The 26,766-nt window shown below is 52.6% G+C and overlaps 1 protein-coding gene across 13 annotated transcripts in view; it reads right to left on the bottom strand.

Annotated features, from left to right (window-relative positions):
- Brd3 (bromodomain containing 3) overlaps window positions 1-26,766 on the bottom strand; it is a 54,418-nt gene that overhangs the window by 9,694 nt on the left and 17,958 nt on the right. For 2 of the 13 annotated variants that reach the window (XM_006233830.4, XM_006233825.4), the window contains exons 1-6: window positions 17,876-18,030; window positions 6,882-7,189; window positions 5,985-6,122; window positions 5,143-5,290; window positions 4,298-4,512; window positions 2,201-2,572 (exon numbers count right to left, since the gene is read on the bottom strand). In XM_006233830.4, the coding sequence (XP_006233892.1) occupies window positions 2,201-2,572; window positions 4,298-4,512; window positions 5,143-5,290; window positions 5,985-6,122; window positions 6,882-7,094 (1,086 nt within the window). In that variant the 5' untranslated portion in view covers window positions 7,095-7,189; window positions 17,876-18,030. Of the gene's footprint in view, window positions 1-2,200; window positions 2,573-4,297; window positions 4,513-5,142; window positions 5,291-5,984; window positions 6,123-6,881; window positions 7,190-7,319; window positions 7,796-10,484; window positions 10,589-17,154; window positions 17,179-17,398; window positions 18,031-26,766 lie in introns of those variants that run through there. The other 11 variants (XM_063284059.1, XM_006233826.5, NM_001108575.1 and 8 more) reach the window with 10 other exon arrangements.

The raw sequence follows: 26,766 nt of genomic DNA on the forward strand, positions 1-26,766 counted from the left end.
CCAACCCCATCCTCATTTAGAGTTTCCAGTTCACATGGCATTTATGGCAGAAGGTTCTGGGGTTGGGAGCTCTAGGGGAATTTCAATCCCAATCTTGGGAAGCCCACTCAGTTTACACAGAAGACTCTGCTTTTCCTGGTAGGAATCCAGGAGCTATTACCAACCTGCTTATTGTGTCTTGGTACCAGAGGCAGCTCTGAGCTTGTGCAGGGGTGGAGGGTAGGGCGGTACAGGTCTGTGCAGCCAATGCTGACAATCACAGGGACCACCCGGGAGCAAAATCCCTCAAACCCCACCGCTGTCTAGCCCCAGCAGTCCCAGCAGAGGCAGGCTGGGCAAGGTCACACAGGCACACAAAGCTGGGCAGGGCAGACTGATGGGGACTGGGTTGGTCTTCTTTACGCTGCTTATGAGGATGTGGGGTTCCTGCCTTGTGTGGAGTGCGGAAGAGTCAGTGATCTAGGGGCCAAGGACCCACCCCACCCCCTGACTGGATGTGAGTTCCTATACAGTGGACAGATCTCAATAATAGTCCTGGCCCTTGTGCCCAAAGACACTCATGTCTCAGGAAATGGCGGCCTGAAGAAACGCCTCATGGAACTGGTATCACACATGCTGAGACAATTCCTGGAGCTGGTATGATACATGCCAGGACAACTTCCCTCTGAAGCTTTGTCACTAAAATCTATACTGTACTGGGTGCTAGACAGACAGTTAAGTGCTTAAGGGCAATTGTTATTCTTCCAGAGGAGGTGGGTTCAGTTCCCATCACCCACATGGCCGCTTACAGCTACCCGTAACTCCCGTTCCAGGGTACTCAACAGCACCTTCTAACCTCAGTGGGTAGCAGACATGCACATGGCGCACATACACACGTGCAGGCAAACACTCACATACACAATCTAAAACAAAAATTAAACCCACAGCATGCTCAGTGCTCCCTCCTTGGCTGTACAGCCGCAGTCGCATGCTCGTCTGCTACAGCCTCTTCACAGGCTGTGCCAGTCAGGTTCAGCCACACAGGCTTCACCTGGGTAAGCACACAGCCTCTCTCTAAGCCTGGACAAAGCACATGGTGACTTCCCAGTGAACCGAACTCCCACAGCTGCCTCATCTTGGACAGGGCGACCAAACACAATTATCCTGTCCCAGTGCAGCCAAACCACTGGAACCCCCAGCAAAGTTCCAGAACTCCACACAACTGCACAGCGGTGGCCAGGCAGTTAACCAAGGCCTCCGGCAGTTCTGGGATGATGTGGTTCCCAGGGCCCTTCTCCTCACCCCAGCCATGCTGGACAGGCCCAGTTGCTTACTTCATTTTGTTTTACTCAAATGAGCACAGGCTACACTTTTTTACGTGGCCAGGCCTTCCTAATCCTGTCCCTGATACTCACTACCATCTAGGACAAAAAGCTTCACCTGGGAGATTCTGCTTCAGACATGATGAGGTCCAACAGCTGAGGCCACTGCCTGTGAAAGGACGCCTGGATGAACCAAGCAACGATCTGGTTGCCTCAAGTGGAGAGGGGAAATCTTGGGAGTTAGCATAGAGATTCCTTCTGGGAAGAGCCAAGCCCAGCTCTGGGTCTGTTATCATCTCCCAAGATCATCTTCTCACAGAAACTCAAACAGCACCTCACCTCACCTCACACCCGCCAGGCCCTGACCTGGCTGGACAAGACAAAAACCCGAACAAGACACAGACTCTGGGAAGTGCTGGTGTGGGAAATGGTACAACCGAGCTTGTGGCCTTGGTTCCTTGTCCATCTCTCTCCATCAGGGGTTTGTGACAGGGCCTGTTCATGTAGCCCTGAATGTCCTGGAACTTGTTTTGAACACCAGGCTGTAAATCTCAAACTTACAGAGATCTACCTGACTCTGCACTAGCCTCCGAAGCAGAGACCATTAAGAGCCCCCTTCTGGTGATACGGAATTGTGAGACAGAAAGAACTGAACCACCGATCTATGATCCACCAGAATAAATGACAATGGAGATGCGGACTCAGAGGCTAACAGGTCCTGGTCCCTGCAGGCCAGGGTGTGGGCAGGCCCAGCTCTCAAGAGCCAAGAGGCATCAGCAAAACAGGACTGGAAGGAGGTCACACAGAGTGCAGCTCAGCCAAACAGGGCACCAGGGCCAGAGAGAGCCTACCGACTCTGGCCATGGACACCACCCTGCCCTGCATGCCACCCCACTTACTTTGACTGTGCTAAGGTCCATGGGGTGTTTGATTATGTCATGGTAGTCATGCAGCTCCAGTGCCTCGGCATCCACTGGCTTGTAAAAGGGCCACGCATAGGCAGCGTGCTTCTTGGACAGCATCTCCCGGAGGATGCTGTCACAATGCCGCAGGTGCTCGGACAGTTTTCCCTTTTTACCCGCGTGCTGTGGGACCTCACCATCTTCCAGGTCCTTCTTGGGAGGTTTGATGGGGCGACCCCCGCTCTCTCTTCGGGCTACTACCTTGGCTTGCTTGGGCTCTGAAAGTGGCGGGGGAGACTCACTCCGGCTGGCAGTGATGGCGGACGTTGTGGGTGTGGTTGTGTCTGCTTTCCGCTTCACGCCCTTTTTCTGTGACAACAAAGTACCAGTGAACTCCAGCAACAAGGAAGCGCACAGGGAGATGTGTCACACGGCTGCCACACCTCTGAAGTGCAGACTGCCTGCCAGGTGCCAAGCTAGCAACCACATGCAGGGTCTTGTTTCCTTCTCAGCTGTCCCCACAGTACAGAAGACACCGAGGCTCAGAGGGGCCAGGCCTAGGGCCCAAGGTCACACAGCTGGCCATGGTGAGGCTCGGACTCTCCCTGTCAGCCCTGAGGATTCAGCCGTCCCGGCGGGTGAGAGGGCCGCTGATCTGAGCAGCATGAGGTGCTACAGGGAACTCACCAACATCTAAGAAGCACCACAGACTGGTGCCAGACAGGGACTCCCTGCTTTAAAGACCAAGAACAAAGTGCCAGACCAGGCCCTGAGCAGGTGCTTCAAGGACAGACACAAATCGAGCAGAAGGAGGGGAGGCAGGAGGAGCATTCCAGGCTGGATGGGTGGGGGCAGCCTGACCAGGAGACATGAAGCAGCCACAGCAGTTAGAGGCCAAGAGACTCCAAGGGCTGTAGGCATAGAGAGACCAGGACTCTATCTGGAAGGCACAGGCAGTGCAGAGGGCCCAGGAGGTGTCACAGCCCTCCACAGGTACAACTGGAGCCGGCTGCTCATAGCAGACACACATTATAGTCTCTGCCAAGGGACCTGAGAGGGTAAGGGGTCTCTGCCACAGCCTGAAGAGCCCAACCAATAGGTATCACCACTGAATTAGGACCAGGACTCGGTATATATTGAGACATGCTCAGCGGGTTCCTTCCAGCTGCTTGGCCACAAACTCACAGGCCAGAGGACAGCAGTAGAACCTGCAGTGGACAGCCCCCTAGTTACTTCCCCAGCCAAGCTGCCACCCTCAGGCCGACAGGGGCATAAGCTGGCCATCCAAAAACATTTGATGGACACCTACAGGATGGCAAGCACCAAGCACGAGCTGCAAAGGACCTGGGGTGGAAGGGCAGACTCGCTGTGGCAAACAGCCTGGCCAGGCGCCACCGGGAAGTGCAGGCAGTGAAGGCCACAGGGGGAGGGAAGGCAACGGAGGTGGCATTTTACCTTGGGAGAGCCATTTAACCCCTGAGCGCCCGTTTCCTCATCTGTAAGAGGGGGGACTACTGCCTGCCCCAGAGGGTCGCTGTGAGGATTAAATTGAAGAAGATAACACACATGAGTGTCTGTTATGGGCCCTACTCAAAGCTGGAGACTCAATAGGCCTTGCCAACCCCACACCTCACAGACAGCCCCCATTCCATCTATGCCCAAGTAGGGCCTGGCCAGAGCAGGACAGTGTCCACTGTGAGACTCCAGCAAACAAGGGACAGCTGTGCAGGCCCCTATACGTTCAGGGTGCTTCCCTGGCCATCACGTCCCCAGAGATGACCAGAGATATCCGACTTGTCCTGCTCTCACTATTGACCCCACACCTCTCTACCTTCCCCAATGGCTTGTAAAGACCAGGGCTACCAGGCCAAAGAAGCTGGGGTGCAAGTCCAGCTCGGCCAGCACCAGCCATGTGACCTCCACCCTGAGCCTCGGTCTTCTTGTCTGTGCAGAAAACCTTTCCAAAGCTGTACCTGGAAAGGCAGCAGAGTTCCCGCCTGCCCCAGAGCTGCTCCCACTTCAGAAACTGTAGGAGGCTTGGACCCCCAAATGACTTCCTCACCAGATAGCCATGCAGGCCTCAGGAAAGCTCACCTTGACTACAGGCGGTGTGGGAGGGACCACTGGGACGATGGGTGTCGCAGGAGGAGGCGGTGCGGCGGGTGGGGGGACTGGAACTGACGTGACGTTTGCAGTGATGGTTGGTACAGGGGTGGCGGCAATGACGGGTGTCTGGGATACGGTGGGGGGTATGTTCTGGAAGGGGGGTGCTGGGGAGACCGAGGACACAGCTCCCATTTGTTGTGCACCTTCAAGGCAAGGACAGGGAGCTCGGCTCAGTAGGCTCTGCATTTCCAGAAGCATCTAAGATCATGCCATCCAGCCACAGCACTGGGGCCTTCTGGGATGGACCAAGACACCCTGGTTTCTGGGTCTCTCTGCCTATCCTTGGGGTAGGGCCTGGCCCTGCTGCCTGGACAGTGTTCACTGAGTGAGCCAGCTCTGGGTCCACAGCTAACTGACTGACAACCCAGGACTCAGCCTTCCTCACACTTAGCTCCTCTTCGGCTCCACCCTGCCCAGTCAGTCATTCTATCTGACACGTCTCTCATCAATACCCATCCTCAGAGACTCTGCAGCAGAGAGAGCAATTCCTCTACACCAGGCGGCGAGCAAAGCCAAGCCAATGCTAAGATCAATAAATACAGGAGTAAAATGTAGGGGGATGGACAGGCACGTGACAGCAGCAACAGAAATATCCTCTCTGGCTCAGGGAGGCCACCTCTCTGACACAAGACCCACCACGTGCCAAGCTCATCATACCTGTCCTACCTGGCAATGGACAAAACTGAGAGGGACCAGGAGAGTTACAGCAACTCCATCTGCTTACAGCCTCAGCAGGGAATGCCTGTGTTCCATCCCTGCCTGCCTCCTTTTACCTGCATTCTGGGCTCCTGCAGCTGGCTTCCGGCCTTTGCCCTTTGGAGCAGGGGGCAATAGTTCAACTTCCTCCTGAGGCATCTGGGCCACTTTCTGCAGAAAGATTTTCTCTAAGGCCTGGGCCATTAGCACTATGTCATCTGTGGGCTGAAGACAGAGAACCCAGGTCACTCTCTGGGAAAAGAATTGTGCACTTGCAAAAAAAAAAAAAAAAAAAAACAACACCATTGTGGGTTGTAGTTCAAGAAAGCACTAAATTTTGTTAAGAGCCTTGTCGTGATGGTAGACAAGATTGTTTTTCAATGTGGAAAATGTCAGAATGCGAAGTTTAAGAACAGCCTTCACCCAGCAGAGAAAAGAAGCTTCCACAGCTGGGCACTAACACCTGTCCTGTATTCACGAAGCTAGAAGAGCAAACCCCCATCCAGTCCAACGGTGACCAGTCTGCAGAATCCCCAAATCAGAGTGCTTTGTGTAGCAGCTTGGTGGCTGCCCACAGGTCACAGCCGACTTGACTGCCTCTCCTCTCGACGGCAGGCTGGACCCCTCCTTTTGCACCTTTAGGCTTTCTAAGGTTGGGGGCCTAGGCCCCAGGACAGAGCCAGTGGGCTGTGACAGTGTCCTCTGAAAGCTATCCAGTTTCCACTGAACCCCAGCAATCCGTTAAAATGGCACAGGAACTCGCTGACCACAAGAATGCCAGGGTTTGCCTACTGTGAGCCTGAGAACCATGGCAGAGGGCCTAGGCTCCCGAGGCACCACGGTCTGCCATGGACCTAAGGCTCTCAGGGCTGGGATTGCTCGTTCAAGCAGCTTTGGGGCCCCACACCTCGTGTCTCACCTTATTATAAATATAACAGTTTGTAAACATGGTGTTGAAGTCCTGCATACACTCACTGGCACTCCAATAATAATTATTTTCTAGTCTCTTCTTGATAGTCCCCATGTCCATTGGGTTTTTTATTATTTTATGATAATCCTAGGAAAGAGATGTTCAGAAATGTTATTCATATAGCCAACCTTATTCTCCCACTTCCCCAAGAACAGCAGAGCCCTCCCATGTCAGCTCGGTCCCGGGGGCCTGAGGGAGAGCAGGTGGGCCGTGTGGTCTGAGGAGACGCTTTGGCAAACTCTTGCCAACCTGTCCCCACAGGTTTCTCCAGCTTAGGCAGAGGCCGAGCTGGTTCACACGCAGAGAGAGCCAAACTCCCTGATTCTAAGCCTACAGGGACCAAGGCGTGCACAGGAGCAAAGGTGTAAGGTGCCTGTGCAGGGCTTCTCGTTACAAACTGTTTGGGTATGGCCACTTGTATCTGAGTGTGCACGACAAGAGGACAGAGGCAGAGACCCTAGCGCAGGAAATGAAGACTTGAGTGGCCCACTGCCCCAGGTCCCAACACCCTCTAACCCAGTGGTTCTCAATCTTCTTAGTGCTGTGACCCTTTAATACACTGAGTGACTCATATTGTGCTGACCCCGAACTACAGTGTGAATATCTTGTGTTTTCTGGCAACCCCTGTAAAGCGGTCATTCACCCACCCAAAAAGGGTCACTGAGAGCCACTGCTCTAGACCCTCCTTGTATTCTTTCACCAGGGAGGTTATAGGTTCTTCCCATTTCTTTTACTAGGGGCAACCATCTTGCCAGACCGCTGGCTCCTGAGGCACAGGCACCACTGGCTAGCTCTCAGACACCACCTTTGGACGGGATTTCCAAGAGTGAGCGCAGGGTCACTCACAGGCAGGTTCAGCTTGATTGCATCCACAGGCTGGTAGAAAGGCCAGGCAAACTGATGTTTCCAGAGTGTCTTCACCACTACGTTCTGCATGTACTGCAGCTGGTTAGTCTTTCGGCCGGGCTTGCTGGGGTTGGAGACCTCAGGTGGGGGAGGGTTCACGGGGCCCGGGACTGCCGGGATCCCCGTGGGGGCAGCCGCTGTAGTAGTGGACATCCTCTGGCAGCTTAGTCACTTGCTGTCACAGCAGCAGCTCAAAGAGGCGCTCCTCGGGAAGGCTTGGCATCCCATTTCTGGGCCCAATCAGGCACCTGCAGAAGAAAGCAGAGAAGCTATCTATCACCCCAGGAGCCTCCACCGGAGCAAGGACACAGCCTTCCCTACCACCTTGATGTGTAGCTGTGGCACTCCTCAGAGCCACGCTAGCCACAGCTCTTCTACCTGGGGAAAATGCAAACATGAGTCACCAGCTCCCAGAAAAGGGGCGGGGAGGATATGAAGGACCTAGTCACTTTCAGCTCCCAGGGCCCTAAGTGACTGGGACTGGCTCAATTCTACCAGACCCTCAACTACTTGGTCGTGGCAATGTTTTGAACAGTTCAGGCTCAGAGAACAACATGTATCCAACAGCGTAGCTGAGAGAGCAACAACTGAAGTTTGCAGACTTCAACCGAGTACAAAGAGTTGGGGGCCCTGAGCAGGGCACGGCATGAGGTTCTAACGTAACCAGGAGAACCAGCTGGGGTTTATGATGGTGGCTGGCTGTGACATGCCTGTCCCTCATCCAATCAGAATGGTGAAAGAGGGTGACCCTAACCTGCGGTCCCCTACTGTATGCCACCTGTGTGCTTGGTCGCTGAACACGATACATCCTGCCACTTTATAATCCCCTAGCCTAGATGTCAGAAATGTTGGCCACAGACAGAGCTGTCCATGAATCCCTGAAAAGCCAGGAGCATCAGCAAGGGTAATGTGCAATACTGGTAGCATGCAGGTGTCCCTGCTCCGCAGGATCCCCGCTAGAACTCTCTCAGGGCACCTCCACTGCATGGTGCCCCCAGCACCACGCAGCAAACTCTACAATGAGGGTACTATAAAGTAGAGGTAGCATGTAAGACTTTACAGCAAGGACACCCTGTCAGGTGTAGTCTATGCGAAGTGGTAGAAACCCTGAGTAAATGTGTACAGCCACAGCCTAAGACTCGTGGGGGAATGGCAAAACCCTACCCATTCCCTTGGGTGAGACTCAGAAAAGAATACCAAAGCCTTCTTCTGGTCCATGTGTGCAGAAAACTTCCTCCTTCCAGACACTTAAGATCTAAAGCCACTTCAGCAACCAAACCTGTCCCCTTGACCCAGCGGCACACCACAAACGTGCCTCCGTTGAGCTATATGCAGTAACATCTCCTGCCTATGCAACTGTAGACAACAGACAGCACACGGACTTTCCAGGGTGCTACAGCTTCTTCCTCAGAGCCCAGCCCATCTGACTTCCAGCTACTTTTCTGTGTCTGCCCGTCCTTTCTTCACTCCTTTAATGCCCTCAATCAGATCTGTCCCCTAGGACAGTTGCAAGGGCTTAGCAGCTATCTCCCAGGGAGGAAGCTGGGCAGCACTGTGTGTGCACTTCCACTTCCACTGGTAAAGCCTAACACAGGCTCCACACTGCATGTGGGGCCTTGCGCCTCATCTGTGAACCTGGTGTCTTCTAGACTTTTCCTGTGTGCTTCTGTTCATTACCCTGCATCAGTTCAAGGGAACACCCAGAGGTCTATTCTAGTCTACTCTAGGACCAGTGGGTTCTCAGAGCACTTGAGGGACCCTTAAAGACTGTAAATGCTGCAATCTGAAGCCCTACTGGAGAAGGCTGGTTGCTAAACATTTAATGTCATCTACTCTCAGCAGGCTCCACTCCCTCCACTGCAAACATCAGACATTGTCAGTCAGCAGCCAAGACACTTGGACTTCCAGCAAGCCACCCAGAATCCAGGAAGTGCCTCTGAGCAGCTGGGGTGCCAGCCGTGTGTTCACTGAGGCTCTCCAGGTATCCTGGGCACCCACAGTATGCCACTCCACAGGCCCCAGTATCTCCACACCTGGCATGCACAGCCCCAGAGGACAAGCAGCCCCTCTAACCTGTGCCAACAGCCACGAAGCTGTGTCCTCCCTCCCCCGTAGACCAAAGGCTACCAAGGCATAAGCCTGGGCTGCCCGCCCACCAGGACGTCAGTTTCTCCCTCTGCTCATTTCACTGGGACAGTCCTACCCTACACAAAGGAGGTCACTTGTAGGTTCAAACCCCTCCTAACTCTACACTACCCAGCAGAGCCCGAGGTGACAGAGCCCTGAAATGTGTAGCAGCTGCAGCCTCATTGGCCTTCATGAGACTCCCGTGCTCTCAAGGCCTCCTTGGAACTTACAGAAAACTGAACAGCATGAGGCTGCAGGGTAGACGTTCTAACTCATCCTTGCTACTGAAAGCCCCAAGGTGTGTCTTGTGTCTCCCATGGGGCTGTCAGCCTGGAGTCAAGTGCTCAGGGCTCAGGCAGCACAAGCTGGCCATAACCAATGAAGGAGTGGAAGCTGATGTTCTCATACAGTTTGAGATTCCTCAGAGTGAAGGCTGGTCCTGCTACTGTGTGGGTCTGAGGTTGCAGAAAGGCCTCCTCTGAGGAAGGCAGATGCTCACAGTCCTTTCTACACCCAGGTCCTGGAACCCACCTCCTGAAAATGTCCTAACGCCTGGGATGGAGACAGGCAGGGTGACAGCAGGGTGCGGGTTAGGGAGGTGGGAGAGCCCAGCTGCCGAGTTCCCAGGACCACCAAGACAGGGGCTGAGAGGCAGGATCCCAACCACTGAGCACCTAAGCTCCCTGGCGTACTACCATCCCTAGGGACCAAGTTAGATGTCCACAGACTCCCCTGCAAAGCACTCTAGCACGCCTGGCAGCAGGGACCGCTGGACGCATGGCCTGACCTTCCCCCATCAATGCCTAGCAACCCTCAACCAACCAGACAGCAGTGCTGCGTGAACCAGACACCAGAACCTGAGCAGAAAGGAGAGTCACGGACTTCCTTGAAAGCCATCTATCTCCCTTGGGAGAAGCAGCTTGCTTGCTGGAGTGAGATCTCTCTCCCCCTTCTGCCCTCTTCCCCTCCCCCGCCCTTCCTCACTTCCCCCTCCCCCACTCTCTGTATGTTTTTCTGAGACATGGCTTCTCTGTGTAGCCCTGGCTGTCCTCAAATTCAGACAGACTTGCAGGCCTCTGCCTACCAAATGCTGGGATTGAAGGTGGGAGTAAAGACCACCACCCAGCAGAGGAGCAGCCTTCTGACCCACAGTGGGCCCAAGATGCTTATCAGGGTGAAGGCCTCACAAACAAGTGAGGCTTCCAGAAAGTACAGCAGAGACAGACCCTCAGGGCCTGCTGCAGGCACAGCCAGAGATACACCAGAGTACTCCCATCAATATGAGGAGGAGCTATAGTGGAACCCTAAAGGCCCGGTCTCAGAGGGGAGTCACGGCAACCAGAAATGCAGCAGGTAGACCATTCTATCTCACTGACAGACAGACAGACAGACAGACAGACAGACAGACAGACAGACCTTTGCAATGCTCACAGCCTGCAGGTCAGAGGCGGCCCTCCCTTCCTTCCTTATTCTGGCTCAAGACAGTCTCACTCTACAGCTCAGGCTGGTCCAGAACTCACTATGTAGCTCAGGCTGGCTGATCCTATGACCTACCTCTCGTTGGGTCACATGTTTTGACTGCCAAACAAGTAGACGCAGCACTCTATAGGATTGAGAGTCACTCCTATGCAGATCCCTAGCCTCAGGCCTAAGGGAACATCCCATCCAACACTACCTTCTGTGGTTGGGGAAGGTCAAATGGCCAAGAGCCTGCAGTTAAGAGCTTTTGAATAAGGACAGTGGTCTTGCAGGAGGAGGGCTGTGGTACCTAAGGCTGACAGAACTCTGGATCTTGGGCCTCCAGGTCAACAGGCTCTATCCTGTAATTCAGGAACCAGGCTTGGGTTAAGGTGTGCCACTCAGGACTGAAGCCATAGGACTGAGCATGTGTCTTGGATGTGTGCTGAAACCCTTCCTGGAGAGGCCAATGCTCCTTATCTTTTAGGGGGCACATTCTGTGAATGAAAGTATCTGGAGCCTGATGGCCCAATGGGAGAAGCAGAAGACACATGGAGGTCTAGACAAATCAGACTTCCCTAACCTTCAAATCTATACAGATGCAGTCTCCTTACCCACCAGCAACAGTGAGGACCACATCCTTCAAAAAGCTGAGGCAGGGACCAATGGCCTCAGGTAAGCTAACTATGATTGTGGCTAAAGAAGGGGACCGAGGAGACTTCAGGGCTTCACACATTTCTAACCCACGAATTTCCCCTTGGTCCCACCAGCCTCCAGAAAAGGCACAAGAGGCTCCAGGCTGCCTTGGGGTTGCTCTGTGGCTGAGGGGCTGCAAATAGATGGTCCTGCACATTGGGTGCCCATGGATCCGGAAACCAACCTTCTAGATGCTAGTCCAAAGAGTTGCACACATGGGATGACAGAGCCTCACACAGTCAAGGAGCTAGCTGGTGGGGCATTGGCATTGACAGTCAATGAATGTTCTTCATTGCAGCAACCCCAGAGGCCACCCTCCTGTCTGCTGCTGACGTGACAAAGCCAGGACACAGAAGCTGCAAGCCCTCTAAGGACTGGCCTTCAGAAACTAGAGGGTCACTAATACAGCAGCTGCTTCAGCCAGGCACAAGAGATTGAGCCTGGATCTAATGGGCAAAACAAGGGTTAGGTCCTCACTGAGGTCCACTTCCCCAGGCCTGCCACTCAGCAGAGTCTGACTTCTCTACAGAGCCCTAGAATCCCTTCACTTGGGCTCCAGGACAGCATAAGACTCCCACCCCGGACAAGACTTTAGGCAGATTGAGTGAAAGTCCATCTGAGGAGGGTATCAGCCTCAAGAGGATGTGAAACCACCTAGTATGGAAATTCTGACAAACCACAGAGGCCCACAAACACCAGAGGAAACCTGGAGCAAGTCTCTATTGAGACTATGGAGAGGCACCTGAATACTGCAGGCGGCCACCCAGAGAGTGGGACCAACTCATGCCCTACACTGATGACAACCTCCTCGCCACACCGAGGCAAGGCGAGGAAGACCTGTAAAGTCCCATTCACTCTCCCTACAAACCCATTCAGGACAGAGGGACAGGAAGGGAAGGCCTTAATCCTGCAGATTTCCCAGCCTCACTGCATGGCTTCAGGCAGGCCACCTCCCCCATCCCCAGGCCTAAGACCGAAAACAGAAATCCAGCCTTTCAGTCCAAAGGACAAGTCAGCAAAGGTGAGAGGCCAAGGCTCAGGGGCCGTGGACAGACAATGGAGCAGGTAGGAGAAACCTGCAATTTTATCACCATGGAAAACACCCAGTAAGTTCAATGCAACTTCAGAACCTTCTCTTGTCAACCTATAAGTTGTGGGGCTCAGGTCTCCCCACTGTCCTCATGCAAAGCAAGTAGTTGACAGAAGGGACATGAGGGCCAGCACCCCGGGTCAGACCAGACACTGTATAGGACTCTGGAAGTATATCTAGCCCAGGAAACCCTTTCTTGGGACCCAGAGAAGGAGCCTTTGCTCTGAGCTCCAAGGCAAGCCTCGAAGGCTGTCTCCCTGGGAAGAGAGGGAGGGCTGCCCTGGCCCCGTGTGGGAGTCAGGAAGGAATGGGGGCCAGTCCAGCTCCCAGAGACTCCAGAGACCTAAGCTGTAGAGAGGCAGAGGCCATAATCAGGAATTTCCAGCTGAGGACATCTGAAAAGGTGGCCCGAGGCATGTTCAGGGAGGAGGGATCACTGAGGCAGATAATGGAGGGGTTGAGGTGGCTGCATGGGCCGTCAGAAAGCAGTGCAGGATATGCCCACTTCTCAATAGGGACTCACAAGTGCAGGGCCTTAGCTGGCCACATACTGCTCCGCCAGCCTCAAGGTGCCTTAAGGAGGCTTACTCACTCAGGAGACAGGGGCAGAGGCAGAGGCAGGAGGATCTCTGTGAGTTTGAGGCCAGCCTAAGTAACAGACATAGCAAGTTCCAGGACAGCCAGGGCTCTGCATAGTTAAGTCTCCATCTGTACCCACAAAATGAGGTTGTTTTGTGATAAGCAAGAGCTCACACCAACATACTTAAGCTCACCATATATCCCCACGCCCCAGAGTCTTCTCATTCCCCTAGAGTCACCATAGCTCTGGAGGACCCTATATTGATGGGTCCCTCCTTACACTGGGTTTCTGAGTCCCTGGGACCCTAGTAGCCCAAGTTTAGCCCCAGGTCCTTGCTGCTAGTCCTAAAACATTGGTGGGCATCCATGAGCTCCACCTCTAAGGTAGGCAAGGAACTACTCAGATGTGGACAACAGAGACCTACTGTGGCCCAGGCAGTAGGAGCCAGAGCCAGGCTCCAACAGAACCATCTACCTAGATAGCTTCACCACTGTCCTCACAGAACTCAACAACGCTGCAGGCCGCTCGCTGCCTTCACATTGGCACACCTACCAGCTGGGAAGGGCCACCCTAGAGTTGGCCCTCCAAGCCTGGGAAAAGAGATCTGTTAGGGCAGGGCCAGCCTTTGTGATAGACAGAGCCAACTGCTCAGAGCTGTGAGGCCTGGAGAAGAACATGGCTTGGGGCCTTAAGACAGACAGGGGCCTCCATGGGGCCTCCCTGTCCACTAGGAACTCTCCTGAGTGGCACTCCTGTCCTTCACTGCTAGGAAGCCCTAGCCAGCACCCCAAGCTCACTCTGGTCATATCACACCTGCTTCTAACAGCTGCCTGGCCCTGCCTGGCAGGAGACCCAGCTCTGATAGCACACGCCCCACCCCAGGAAGGGTCGGCTCTGTTGAACCCATGGCTGTCCTATGGAAAGACACACAAGGCTCAGTGGCTGCAGCTGTCACCAGCCACCACGCCTCTGACTTCCAACTGTCGCCATGGCCCCAGGCTCTTAGGACTTGGTGTCTCATACGCCAGCAGTCCACTCAAGGAAACTACACTTCTCTTCGTCTTGTGGCCTCCAGAACGGCCTCTGAAGCACCACAGCATAGCCATCCTACACTTTTCTAAGGACATTTAACCTGCAGAAGGAAGGTGGATTGTGAACCTCGTACTTACATTGAGTCCCAGAACCTTTGCAGGGGGCCCCTCAAGTGGCTGGCATGCACTAAGGCTCGGAGCCTGATACCACACTGAACAGCAGAACACTTCGCAGAACAAAGCTGGGCAGCAGGCCCATCCGGCCGGCACTCGGATATTGGGTCATGGAAGAAACACTCTCCTGTTGGGCTGCATGACAAGAGGCCAACTCAAGGCCTGATTTACAGGTGGGTCAACTGAAGTCCCCAAGGGTTGCCACCTTGTCTTTTTCACTCCTCTCTGAACACCCCCTATGCAAGATCAGGGGCCAGGATAGGAAGGTCAATGCAACTACTCACAGCCCAGCAGCTCAATGACTACCTCTACCCAGCTACCACACACCCAGCAGGGGTCAGTCAGCCAAGAGTAAGAGAAGGCCACCGCCTCAATCAGCCCTTACTCCCAACTCTCCCTTACTCCCAACTGTCTCCCCAAGTGCCTCCCTCATCCAACCCGGAGGCCCTGAGGGACCCGTTCCATTAGACTACATGGGAAAGAAGACTGAGAAATGTGGTGGCCTGGGAGACCACAAGCACGAGAAACACAGACTCAGGTGGTCAGATGGACAGGAGCCCAGGATTACCACCCTGCCCTGTTCTCAAACCACTAAAGACAGGCTCCACACCTACCACAACCAGGCAGGGGCAGAGCTAAGAACACTAACATAAGGGCACCTGCTTCCTGAGCCCAGCGTTCTGCATCCGCCCTGGCTCCCGGAACCTGGGTCAGCTCTCCAGAGCTCCACTCAGTGGGTAGCCAGGGGCCGAGTAGTAACCCACCTTACCCTTAGTCTATGAGGCCACACTGCCCAGGGGGACATTACCTGCAGAGCTCAGCCAACTCTGCTTCTTCCTGCCATATGCTACAGGGCGTACCAGAGACACAGGAAAGTCCGATGGCAGTGGCTACTGCAACTGCACTCAGGCAGATTATCACAGGCAGAACTAGACAAGCAGAGCTCACGCCATGCTCATAAGAAGCTGAGACCATCCCACACCTAAGACCTGTGACCCAAATGTTCCCTCCACCTCTGACCCCAGCTCCCACCAGGATCCTCCTCTACAGGTCACACACAGTGCCTGGGTATGACTTCTGGAAACGCCCAGACATGGGTCAGGAAACCCAACTTCCAATGCCACTAGGAGTTGACCAGGAACCCCTGGACATCCCTGCACCCATGTGACACTTCTGAGCAGCTAGAAGCCCCACCTCCTCCAGTTCTCAACATCTTGTTAGGATCTGATAGCCTCTGTGGAGCTCTGGGCCTGATGGGGGGGGGGCGCTTTCCCCAAAATGTAGCTCCAGGTCAAGGTCATCAGGCCATATGGAGACACTAAGAGCTCAGAGCCAACAGTGCTGAACTGCCAGAAGCAAAGCCTGAGCCAGACACACAACATGGATTCAGAGCTGCCTCAACCAAGAGGCCCTACAACGACACTACCAACTTGTGAGCACTCACAAGCAGACACTTTCCCCTCCAAAAGAACCCACCAACACTAAGACAGCTGGGTGTCCCACAGGGCAAGTGACCACAAGTAAACCAAACAAACAGAGCATCACATGTCAACATGTACCGCAAACAGCAGCCCCCAGGCGCAACGGCTAGCTCTGTGAGGACCCCATAAGCTCCAAGGCTGTCCCATAAGAAGGAGAATACTTTCTTAGCGTCACATTACCTTCCGAAGCATGGAGAGGTCTCCGCTAGATCCTGTTTTCCACCCAACAGTTAGTTCCCTGTGGCTCTTTCTTTTGAGGTAAGATCTGGGTCTCCCACACTTATATGAACAGTGGGTAGGGTAGCACGGTTCCACTTGTGGCCTTGGGCCATCCTCCCCTGGGAAGGCTCAGCCACAGTAAACCAGGAAGTGGACAAGGTAACCCTGAAAGCCCCTGGGGGCACAGCTCCAGGCTTAAGGGAGCCAGGGTAGAAGCAAGCCAAGCAGTGCCTTCCCTTTCCTTTTACCTCCTCAGGTCTGAGGAGAGAGGGTGCCTCTAACAAGCCCCATCCCTTATTTAAAGCTTGTTTCCAAAGCAGGATACTGCACTGTGGAAAGAAAGTAGTTACTCTTTATGAAAACAAACCTGGCACCTCCTAAAAGTAAAATAAAATAAAGTAAATAGATATATAGGTAGAGAAATGAATGAACTGGCACAGGCCCTGGTCATCCACCCTGCTAAAGCTTTTCAATGCCCCTCTCCTCAAATCCCCAGATGTGGGGCTAGGACTGGAACTGGAGTCCTATGGATTCCTGATGCCTTGCTCAAGCAGTGGGCCCAGAGTTCATAAGCAAGACCAGGAAATTACCCCCACATCCTGAACTGTCAAGCTTATACCTCATCTCTCCTGATCTACAGCCAACAGTTCACATCAAGGCCTCAGACAGAGCAAACAGCAAACAGCCCTTTATTTGCCAATGAAGAGGCCACACTCAGGGTCACCCAAAAAGGTCACTGGGGCTTGGGGCTTGATCCTTGCAGGAGTCCTTCCTTTCCTGGACCCTGGAAAACTGGTGAGAAACTCACTTCAAGCAACACAGCTGAGATCTCAACTCTCTTCAGGGACAACACTCCCCACCCCACCGCCGGCCGCCGATATTGCATGCCGCTAAGAAAGTGCAAAACAGGGGAGGGGGACAGGAGCCGAGCCCCATGTTAGCCACTGAAGAACACACCAATGACTTCAGAGACACAAACTTCTACAGTTAAGAAGTTTGAGGTAGAGGGAAACACCAGCTGTGCACTTATTTCAGGCAGAAAGCTCTTGATCAAAATTGTAAAGGGCAGAGCCTTAGGATTGAGTCCTAAAGTATGAACTCACAAAAGGAATGCCCCCATCAGGGTCCCAGTGAACCCCCTTCCCGCTACTTTACCCCCCCTCCCGCAAGAAGGTTGTTTATGGCTTCCTCGTCTGCCCTGCCCTCGTTGCAGCAACTGGTGGAGAGAACTTCTCCTAGCCGCCAGAATTTTTCACTGGGAATCCTTACGTACGAGAAGCTTTGGGGTACGCATTCCTCACTCAACTACCTTGCGTGTTATACACCAAGAAAAAGATGTGCACCCCACCCCTCCCACCTCAATCCGACTCGACCTCGCCCGGATTAAGTACTCCGTTCAGGCTGATTTCAAAATGCGAACTGGGTTTCCTCCTGGCCTGGCTGCAATAATCCAGTAACTCGCGAGCGCGCAAAGTCGTCTCCAGGGCCATAACTCTGCAAAGGCAGCCGCCGCCCCCCAAGCCACGCCGCCGCTGCCCCACTTGCAAGGCTCCTGCAGTGTGCAGGCCCAGCCTGGCCTGCCCCACGACGATCCGCCTTACTTAGCGCCGGCAAAGTGGCGCCGCCGGAGCGACCCTGGGCAAACCGCGCGCACCTTCCCGCGCCGCGCGTCCTCCGGGCAGTCCCCTTCGGAAGATGGCGGGCAGAGGAAAAGGGGAAAAGAAAAAAAAAAATCCCTTCCGTGAGGGAGGGCTGGCGCGGAGAGCGCGGGCTGTGCCAAGTCCAGGCTGGGCGCTCCGACCAAGGCGACGCCTCCCAGTTCGGCCCGAGGTGACCGGCAAGCCGCGGGCGCAGAGCGCAAGGCGGAGAGCAGCGGAGCCCGCGCAGTCGCCGCGACCCTGGGCAGGCGGCCGCCGCGCTTTGTTGCATCGCGGCCGCGCACAAAGGCGGCGGCCCGGGGCTCCGGGCTTCGAGACGCGCGGGTGGCCTGCACCATGCGCTCCGGGTCGCGCGTTCTCTCAGCCAGGTCCGCCGCCGCCGCCGCCCCGAGTGTACAAGGAAGCAAGAAAAAGGCGTACTTGGCCTAGGCGGCTCCAGCGCCGTCTCCTCCCGGCCCGCGCGGCCGGCTCCTCTTTGGCTCGCCGGCCCCGGCAGCATAATAGACGCGCCGGAGCTGTACAGGGCTCATGCGCTACGCCGCGGCGCCTGGCGGGAGTCGTAGTCCGCGCCCGGGTTCGCGCCAGGGCCGCCCAGGGGAGGCCCAGGCGCACGGACTACATGTCCCGGCCCCGCCGGCGCCACGCCGTGCCCCGCCCCGCGCGCCCCCGGCCGCCCGCCCCGCCGACCTGGCCGCCAGAGGGCCCGGCCAAGGGGCGCGTGGGGGCGGGGCTGGGAGGTTGCCCGCCAGGACTCGAGGCGACGCTGGAACCCTGGCCCGCCCTCGCGCCTTCACTCTTGGCGTTCTCAGCCACATGCAGGGAATAAGAACTGGTGGGCGGATTTCCAGAAGCGTAAGAAAGCGTGGGAAAGGCGGGAACGCAGTTAGCACCCTCGGGGTCACTACCCGGGCACCCCGAGGCCTTCCTCAAACCCTGAACGCGCACAACCAGGGCGGCGCGCACCGGCCCCCGAGCCCGTGTTTGTAAACAAACCGCGTGCCTTATTAGCCTGGTGAGGGCGCGCGCAAGGCGGTCCTTGCCAGGGAGGAGCGGCGATCAATCCCGCCCCGACGCCCTGGGGCGGGTTGAAGACCTGGGGACTCCTGGCCCGTGGTGCTGGAAAAACGCCAATTCTTCAGAGCTAGACACCAATAAGGGATGCTCCAGGCTGTGCCAGCCGACTTTCCCTCTCTGGAGCCTCAGTGTGTCCCCATGTGCCTATGGAAAGACAGGAACGAGATAAGTCTCGCCCGTTTTCTGTTTTGAAAGGGTTAGGTCCTGGTCACCGTTCAGATCTTGGTTTGGTGAAAATTACAACGGTGCCTACATTAGTCAATTTTTATCCAGCTGTAACTTAAGGTGGATGTTAGACCCCAACAAAAACATCACAAACAAAAGGAGTTTTTCTATCAGTCCCCGCTGAACCTGCCAATGCAGGATTCCAATTCCTAGTGTGATCTGAACCCATTCCAAGACCCTGGTGTCACTGAGGTTATTTCTGGTTGAGCAGGCACTTTGCTGCATGCAGGAAATGCACAGGTGGTTATGGTATTAAATAACACACACACACACACACACACACACAGTGAATATGTTCTGTCCCTGGAGATGAAACAGACTCAGGAAGGTAAAGTGACTTATCCTAAGTCTCAGAGCTCATATACAAGAAGTCCCAACCTCAAAGTCCAGGGTCCTTGGGAAAAGATTTGAGGACAAGCTGGGACCTTCCCAGGCTTTCCTTGTTGCCTGTTTGGCCTACAACATGACATGGGTGCTTCTCACACCCTGGGGAAAGGCGGCCATTGCAAGAAAGCCCTGCTTTTTAGTTGCAGACTGGACCTAGGGTAGGAGAGCACGACCTGGAAGGCCCTAAGTTAGAGTCCGTAGACTCTTGACCCCAGGCTTCCCAGCCCAAAGCCATGACTGGGACCCTGCAGAACTGCAGTCACCTTGGAGGTTTCTAGTCTCAATCCTGCCATCTGGACCTCACCTTTCTGGACACACTGAGCACTCTCCCTTTCCCACAGCACAAGACCTTAAATGAACACCTCTTCTGGGCCTGTCTGGGTCTGTAAGAGCTGTGTGGGAATGGAAAAGAGCTCATCTGAGTTTCAGAGCCCTGAGCTAGCCATTCCCAGAGCCAGTGCTGTGCCCCTTCCTTGAGTCCCATGAGCATGGGGAGGGATTCTGGGTTCCCCACCTGGCTGTCCCCACCAAAGCAAAGTTGAACCTTAAGTGAGACCACCTAATCTCACTGGCATGCTTCCTCCTCTGTCTAGGGTATAAAAATAGCCCTGACCTCCCAGCTTATAAAGGGTCTGGGTGGGGCAAGGCAGGCCTGAGGTACATTGAGCTTTTGCCTGCCTTTCCTTCTCTGTTCCATCTCTCTACCTCCTTGTCTCATTCCTTGTGGCCTTGGTCTATCATCTTTTGTACCTCCAAGGACTTCAACAGCTCAGGACACCTAACAGGTACTCTTAACTGTTGAAAGTATTAATATTCATTCTGTAACTCTAGCCCCCACATGCACACCTTACCCATACCCACACCGTCATGCCATACTCCATAGGTCCCACAGGGCTTCAGGGCCACACTCTGCTTCTGCCCCATACTTTAGTCAGCTTGCCCTTGTATTACAGTATCTGGAGAGGGGCCAAGAGCTCCTAACAACTTGGTCATTCCTTGGCAGCTTGAGGTATGCCAGGCGTTATGTGAATCTTAGAGCTGTTTTGGTTTGTTATATATATATATATATATATATATATATATATATATATATATATATATGTTAGTACACTGGTTCTCTTCAGATACTTCAGAAGAGAGCATCCCATTACAGATGGTTGTGAGCCACCATGTGGTGGCTGGGAATTGAACTCAGGACCTCTGGAAGAGCAGTCAGTGCTCTTAATCGCTGAGCCATCTCTACAGCCCCTTGGTTTGGTTTTTTATTTTTTTTTTTTTTTGGTTCTTTTTTTTCGGAGCTGGGGACCGAACCCAGGGCCTTGTGCTTCCTAGGCAAGTGCTCTACCACTGAGCTAAATCCCCAACCCCTGGTTTTTTATTTTTAACATTGATCTTTTTTTCTGGTCAGGCATGTTGACGCAGGCCTTTGATACTAACACTCGGAGGCAGAAGAACAGGTAGATCTGAGTCCAGCCTGGTCTACAAAGAGAGTTCCAAGACAGCCAGGGCTGCACAGAGAAACCCTGTCTCAAAAATAGAAAAGAAAAGAAATCCTTATTTTGTTTCTGTGTGTGGGTGTTTTGCCTGCTTGTGTACATGCATAGCATGTGTTTGTTTGGTGTACAGGGAACTCAGGAAAGAGCACCTGATCCCCTGGAACTGAGCTTAGATGGTGTGAGCCTCTTCAGAGCATCAAGCTTTCTTAACTGCTGAGCCTTCTCTCCAGGCCCCATTGGACCAGTTTTCTGAGGTGGTGATCACTGTGCCCATAAAAGAGTGGAAGCGAATTGGACAGTGAGGTGACGTTGGCAGCCTGAGCCATGGTAGGAGTGAGTGCCCACTTCATCTGCAAAATCCACTTGCAGTCTGACCTTGAGGAGATAAACTGTCACCAGGAGGAAACAAATGGTTCTTTCACAAAGGGGAGCCCCAAGGGAATGGAGCTGGGAACAGAGCTGTATCGATTTCCCCTTTCCTGTCCCCAAAATAGAAAGCCATTCATACAAACCCAATACCAAAGGCCCTTTAAAAACACAGCATCAAGCTCCAACAGCCCATGGTATGGGCCTGTCATCCTCCCACCTGGGAGGCTGAGGCAAGAGGATTGCCAGACTTGCCTGGGCTGCAGAGTTCAAGGCCAAACTGTATGACCTAGTGAGACTTTGTCTCAAAATTAAAGACAGCAGGGTAGTGTTGGCACTCAGGAAGCAGAGACAGGAGGATCTCTGAGCTGGAGGCCAGTCTGGTATACAGAGTGAGTTCCAGGACAGCCAGGGATACAGCCTACAAACAAACAAACAAGCAAACGGAAGCTAGAGAGGTGGCTCAGTGGTTAAGAGCACTGTAAGCTTTTCCAGAGGACCTGGGTCTATATCCCAGTACCCACATGACAGCTCGAAACTGTCTCCTGCCCTCTTCTGGCCTCTGTGGGTACCAGACATATGCAAGATGCACAGACGTGGGTTGGGGATTTAGCTCAGTGGTAGAGCGCTTGCCTAGAAAGCGCAAGGCCCTCGGTTTGGTCCTCAGCTCCAAAAAAAAAAAAAAAAAAAAGATGCACAGACATACGTGCAAGCAAAACACCCACACACATAAAATAAAAATAAGTAAAAATTAAAAGTGAAAAGGCGGGTTGGCAACCGGCCAACTTTGTGGTCGAACACTTGCCTTGTGTGTACAGGCTCTAGGGGCAATGCCAGCACACCACATATATTCACTGCCTATGGGAAAGAGAAGAACTCAGGGGCTCTTACTCTCCTAACCGCTCTCCCTTCTCTCCCCATCCCTCTCCCCTGTCTCTTTCCAAATGTTCCTGGCTGTCCTCTTCCCTCCACACTCTCTGCCTTTTGTCTCTACTCCCTCCTCAACTCCCCTTCTCATGCCCCAAATAAAACTCTTCTCCAAACTAAAAAGAAAAAAGAATCTGGGGAAGTTCTGAATAACAGTTTAGACAGCCAGGGTTGTTACACAGAGAAACCCTGGCTTGGGGGTATGGGGGAGAAGAGAGAGAAGAGAGAGAAAGAATGTGACAGACAGCCTGGGTTCGATCTCTAGTACTACACAAAAGATGGGAAAAAATAGATTTTCAATTAAAGATACATAAACCCACCCACTAACATATTAGCAGATCACAGCAGTGGTTCAATGGGATTCACCTGGGATGACAGGCATATTAAATGTAAGCAATGCCCACACTCCATAGTCAGGGAATGGAAGGAAGAAAATCAACACGATCAAGTTACAGCTGAACTATGAACCCCAAAATTCCTGTATAGCCCTCAATACATCAGTCAGGTGTAAGTAGATTTAAAGATGGGATCTTCAAAGATCTGAATTAGTCAGCCAAGCTTCGTGGCATATGCCTTTAATCCCAGCATTCAGGGGGTAAAGAGAAGTGGAAGTCTGTGGGCTCCAGGCCAGAGGGAAAACAGGCTGGCAGGCTGAAGAGATGGCTCAGTGCTGGAGTGCACACAGCTCTTGCAGAGAAGCAGAGTTCCAGTCACAATATTTATCAGGCAACACCCCATCAACTGCACGTAACTAGCTCCATGGGGAGCTGACACTTCTGGCCCCTATGTGTGTCGAAGCTCACATAAACACAAATAGGCACATATAAACACAATGAGAAAAGAAACAATTTTAAAAGCCATAAAAGAAATAGGAAAAGAGGAAACTGTCAGAACAAAGGGTTTACAAATTGTGCAGATGATAGAATTAGAGTGTCCGGCTCAGCACCTGAAGTCTTACACTAACGAGCTTGCTTTTTTTGCTATGTGACTCAGTAAGGACACGGTGTGCTGAAGGTGGTCTGTGAGAAAGCCAACCCCAGGCAGCACCCTTTGGGCTCCTCTCTAACTGCAACCATATCTACTGCCCCAAGTGTACTCCAGAATATAGGGGAAGAGCTAAACAATCTGAGGGCAAGATCATTAAGCCCTGCTACAGGGATTCCAGATCCCACATCTGACCGGTCATTCCCAGTGAGTACAGGGTGAGGAAGGAAGAGGAGAGGCAGAAACCAGTTCATCCTGTGAGGCCTCGAGCAAGGAGGCACAGGTATTTTGATGGAGGACTCAAGAGCTGCCCCTTTAGAGTAAACGGCTTTTACAAGAGCCATGAGAAGGATGAATAGGGGGAAGGAACATGGAGGAGACACTGCCCCCATCTCCACTCACCCTGCAAAGGAGCCAGAAGCTCAGGAGCTCTCTGAGAAAAGAGCAGCAACCCCTGATGTGAAAAAGAGGAGGTAAGACCTGGCAAGATTTTTTCTCGTGCTTTAGGCTGCAGGGACGGACCAAGAGCTGTCAGACTCTGAGGAACTTGTTTCAGCAAAAGATAGAGGTTTTACTGGGGTTTTTTTGTTTGGTTGGTTTGGTTTTTGCTTTGTGTTTTGATTTTTTAGACAGAGGTTTTTCAGTGTAGCCCCTAGCTGTCCTAGAACTCACTATGTAGACCTGGTCGGCCTCAAAACTCACTCCCAGCCTTAAAAAAAAATCTACTTCTTTCTTCATTTGTGTGTGTGTGTATGTCTGTGTGTGTGTGTGTGTGTGTGTGTGTGTGTGTCTGTGTGTGTGTGTGTGTGTTTTGTTTTGTCTTTTTGTTTTTGTTTTTTAAGACAAGATTTCTCTTTCAGTTCCAACTGTGTTACTTGAACTCAGAGATCCACCCACCTCTGACTCCAACCACCCAGCACAAAAAGAAATCTTAGGGCGAGGGTTTTGCTTTGCTTTGTGTAAGTGAATTTAACTCTCAGTCAATGTAGCTTGTTGCACCATCTGTTCTCAGCCAGGCTGTGTTCATGGACTTTGCACACACATTCTGAGGACCCGGGTTCAAAGGTGAAAGCACACGGGATGTGCTTTGGAATCTGGTATAGGCTTGATGTGGAAAAGGGATTCCAAGTTAGCAAGATGCCCTCTGTTGGACATGTGGGGATTTGGGGGTGGAACCTCTGGGTTCTAGTGAGATGTACACCTGGGTGAGTATGGGTTTTTTGTTTTGTTTTGTTTTATTGTTTTATGTGTATGAAGTTTTTTCTTTGTTTTCTGGACAGGGTTTCTCTGTGTATCTGGATGTTCTGGAATTCTCTCTATAGACCAGACTGGGATCAGACTCAGGGATCTGCCTGTCTCTGCCTCCCCAGCACTGGAATTAAAGGTATGTGCCACCATGCCCAGGACGGCTGGGTTTTGCTTGTATGTTTGTCTGTGCACCCCATGTGTGTCTGGTTCCGGCCAGAAGAGAGCATTGGATTCATTGTTAGCCAACATGTGGGTATTGGAAATTAAACCCAGGTCCTCTGGAAAAGCAGCCAGTACTCTTAACCACTGAACCATCTCTCCAGCCCTGCGTGTTGTGGGTTGGTTTTGTGTGTGTGTGTGTGTGTGTGTGTGTGTGTGTGTGTGTGTGTGTTGGTATTTGATTTGTTTTCTGTTGTTGTTGTGGGTTTTGTTTTTGTTTTTGAGACAGGATTTTAGCTGTACAGATGCTCACCATGACTTTGATCCCAGCACTTGGGAGGCAGAGGCAAGAGGATCTGATTTCAGGCCAGCCTTGGTCTGCACAGCAAGTTTCAGGGACAGCCAGGGCTACACAAAAAGACCCTGTCTCAAAAGCAAAAGCAACAGGCTGGAGAGATGGCTCGGTGGTTAGGAGCACTGACTGTGCTTCCAGAGGTCCTGAGTTCAATTCCCAGCAACCACGTGGTGGTTCACAACCATCCGTAATGAGATCCAATGTCCTCTTCTGGTGTGTCGGAGGATGGCTATAGTGTACTCATAAAAATAAATAAATAAATCTTAAAAAGAAGAAAAAGAAAGTCATACCACAAGGTAGCCCAAACCAATGTAAGCATGCTGAAATTAAAGTAAAACTTTGTTATTTTTTCTTTGGGGGCAGAGGATGGAACCCAGAGAGAGCCTTGAGCTTACTGGGCGAGCACTCTGCCACTGCACTAAATCTCCAAGCCCAAAGTGGGAAGACCTTAAAACACCTGGAAGACACAGAGTTGACTGAAGGGCGGGTGGCCCGGGCGGGTGAGTGAGCAGTGATCAGGAGCAGCATCTCCCACCTGGGCCTGCAGGTGCAGCATTCCCAGTGAACACACCTGGGTTAGGCTTCAGCCTCCAGTGACAGGCGGATCTTAAAGACCCAAGCATGTCTGTAGGTGTCAACCCAACTTTACCAGTGGCTCTGTCTGTATCCTAGAGGGATGACATCAGCCACAGAGGTGACAAGCCACCTGCTTCTCACGTGACAAATAGTAGCCTTGCACTTAACATCATGTGCTTCGGCCGTTTCATCCAGGCACTCTGTCCTCTTTGAGGGGTTCTGTTGTGAGGTGGTGTTCTGTCCCTGTGGACCTCATTCTGTCCCTGGGCTTTGCCGAGAGACAGATGGAACTAACTGTCCTGAGGTCTTCACTGGAGTAGAACAGTTGTCATGTATAATAAACCTCTTTCCCACAAAAGGCAGCCGTAACAACCCACAAGTCAGGCAAATGAGAAACTGCTAGAATTCTTTAATGGGGAACTCTATATTTGCATTTACCACTCCATTTCCAAAAAAATGCCATGGGAGAGGCTCGGGATTTGTCCTTCTACCCCAGCACATCCATTCTTTCACTAAAGAAGAAACAGTTGGAGCTGGAGCAATGGCTCCCTGGTTAAGAACACTGGCTGCGGGTTGGGGATTTAGCTCAGTGGTACAGCGCTTGCCTAGCGAGCGCAAGGCCCTGGGTTTGGTCCCCGGCTCCGAAAAGAAAAAAAAAAAAAAAAAGATCACTAAAAAAAAAAAAAAAAAAAAAAAAGAACACTGGCTGCTATTGTAGAGGATCCAAGTTTGTTTCTAGCACCCACATGGTGGCTCACAACTGTCTCTACCCCCAAGGCATCCGGACCCCTCTCCTGGCCTCTGTGGGCGCTGGGCATGCATGGTCGTGCATGTAACATATATGTAGATAAACACTTATACATACTAATATAAAAGCAATCTTTTAAAAAAAATCACAGGCTGTAGTGTGCACAAATCTAATCCCTGCACTCAGGAAGCAGAGGGAGTTCGAGGCCAACCTAGACTATATAGTGCGTTCCAGGACAGCCAGGGCTACATAGTAAGACCTGTCTTGAAAAAAATAGAAAGTTAGAAAAGAAAGAACGGTTGTAGAGGGCTCTGTACTTTGCTGTGTCCTTTTCTTTAAAAAAAAAATCACTTTTTCTGAAATAAAATAAGTATTTGTATAGTGCCCAAACTACAAATAAAAAATTTCAACATCATGCCAGGGAATGATGGCATACACCTTTAATCCCACTACTCAGGAGGCAGAAGCAGGGGGGATCTCCTAATTCAAGGTCATCCCGGTCTACCTAATGTGAGTTCTAGGATAGCCAGGGCTACACAGGGAAATCCTGTCCAGAAGAAACAAATTAAAAAATAAAAAATAATTCAACAGCACGATGTACATTTCCGCAAGGATCTTATGGGACACGTGGAGGTCAGAGAACCGTCTGTGGGACGTGTTCCTCTCCCTCCACTACGTGGGGTTCCGGGATGAAACATGAACCAGCTGGGCATCCATGGTCAGGATCAGAGAGAGATGAGTTGGGCCTCTGTGCTCCTGCTCTTGT

Source organism: Rattus norvegicus, chromosome 3 (assembly GCF_036323735.1).
Source record: "Rattus norvegicus strain BN/NHsdMcwi chromosome 3, GRCr8, whole genome shotgun sequence".
Classification (NCBI taxonomy): Eukaryota; Metazoa; Chordata; class Mammalia; order Rodentia; family Muridae; genus Rattus; species Rattus norvegicus.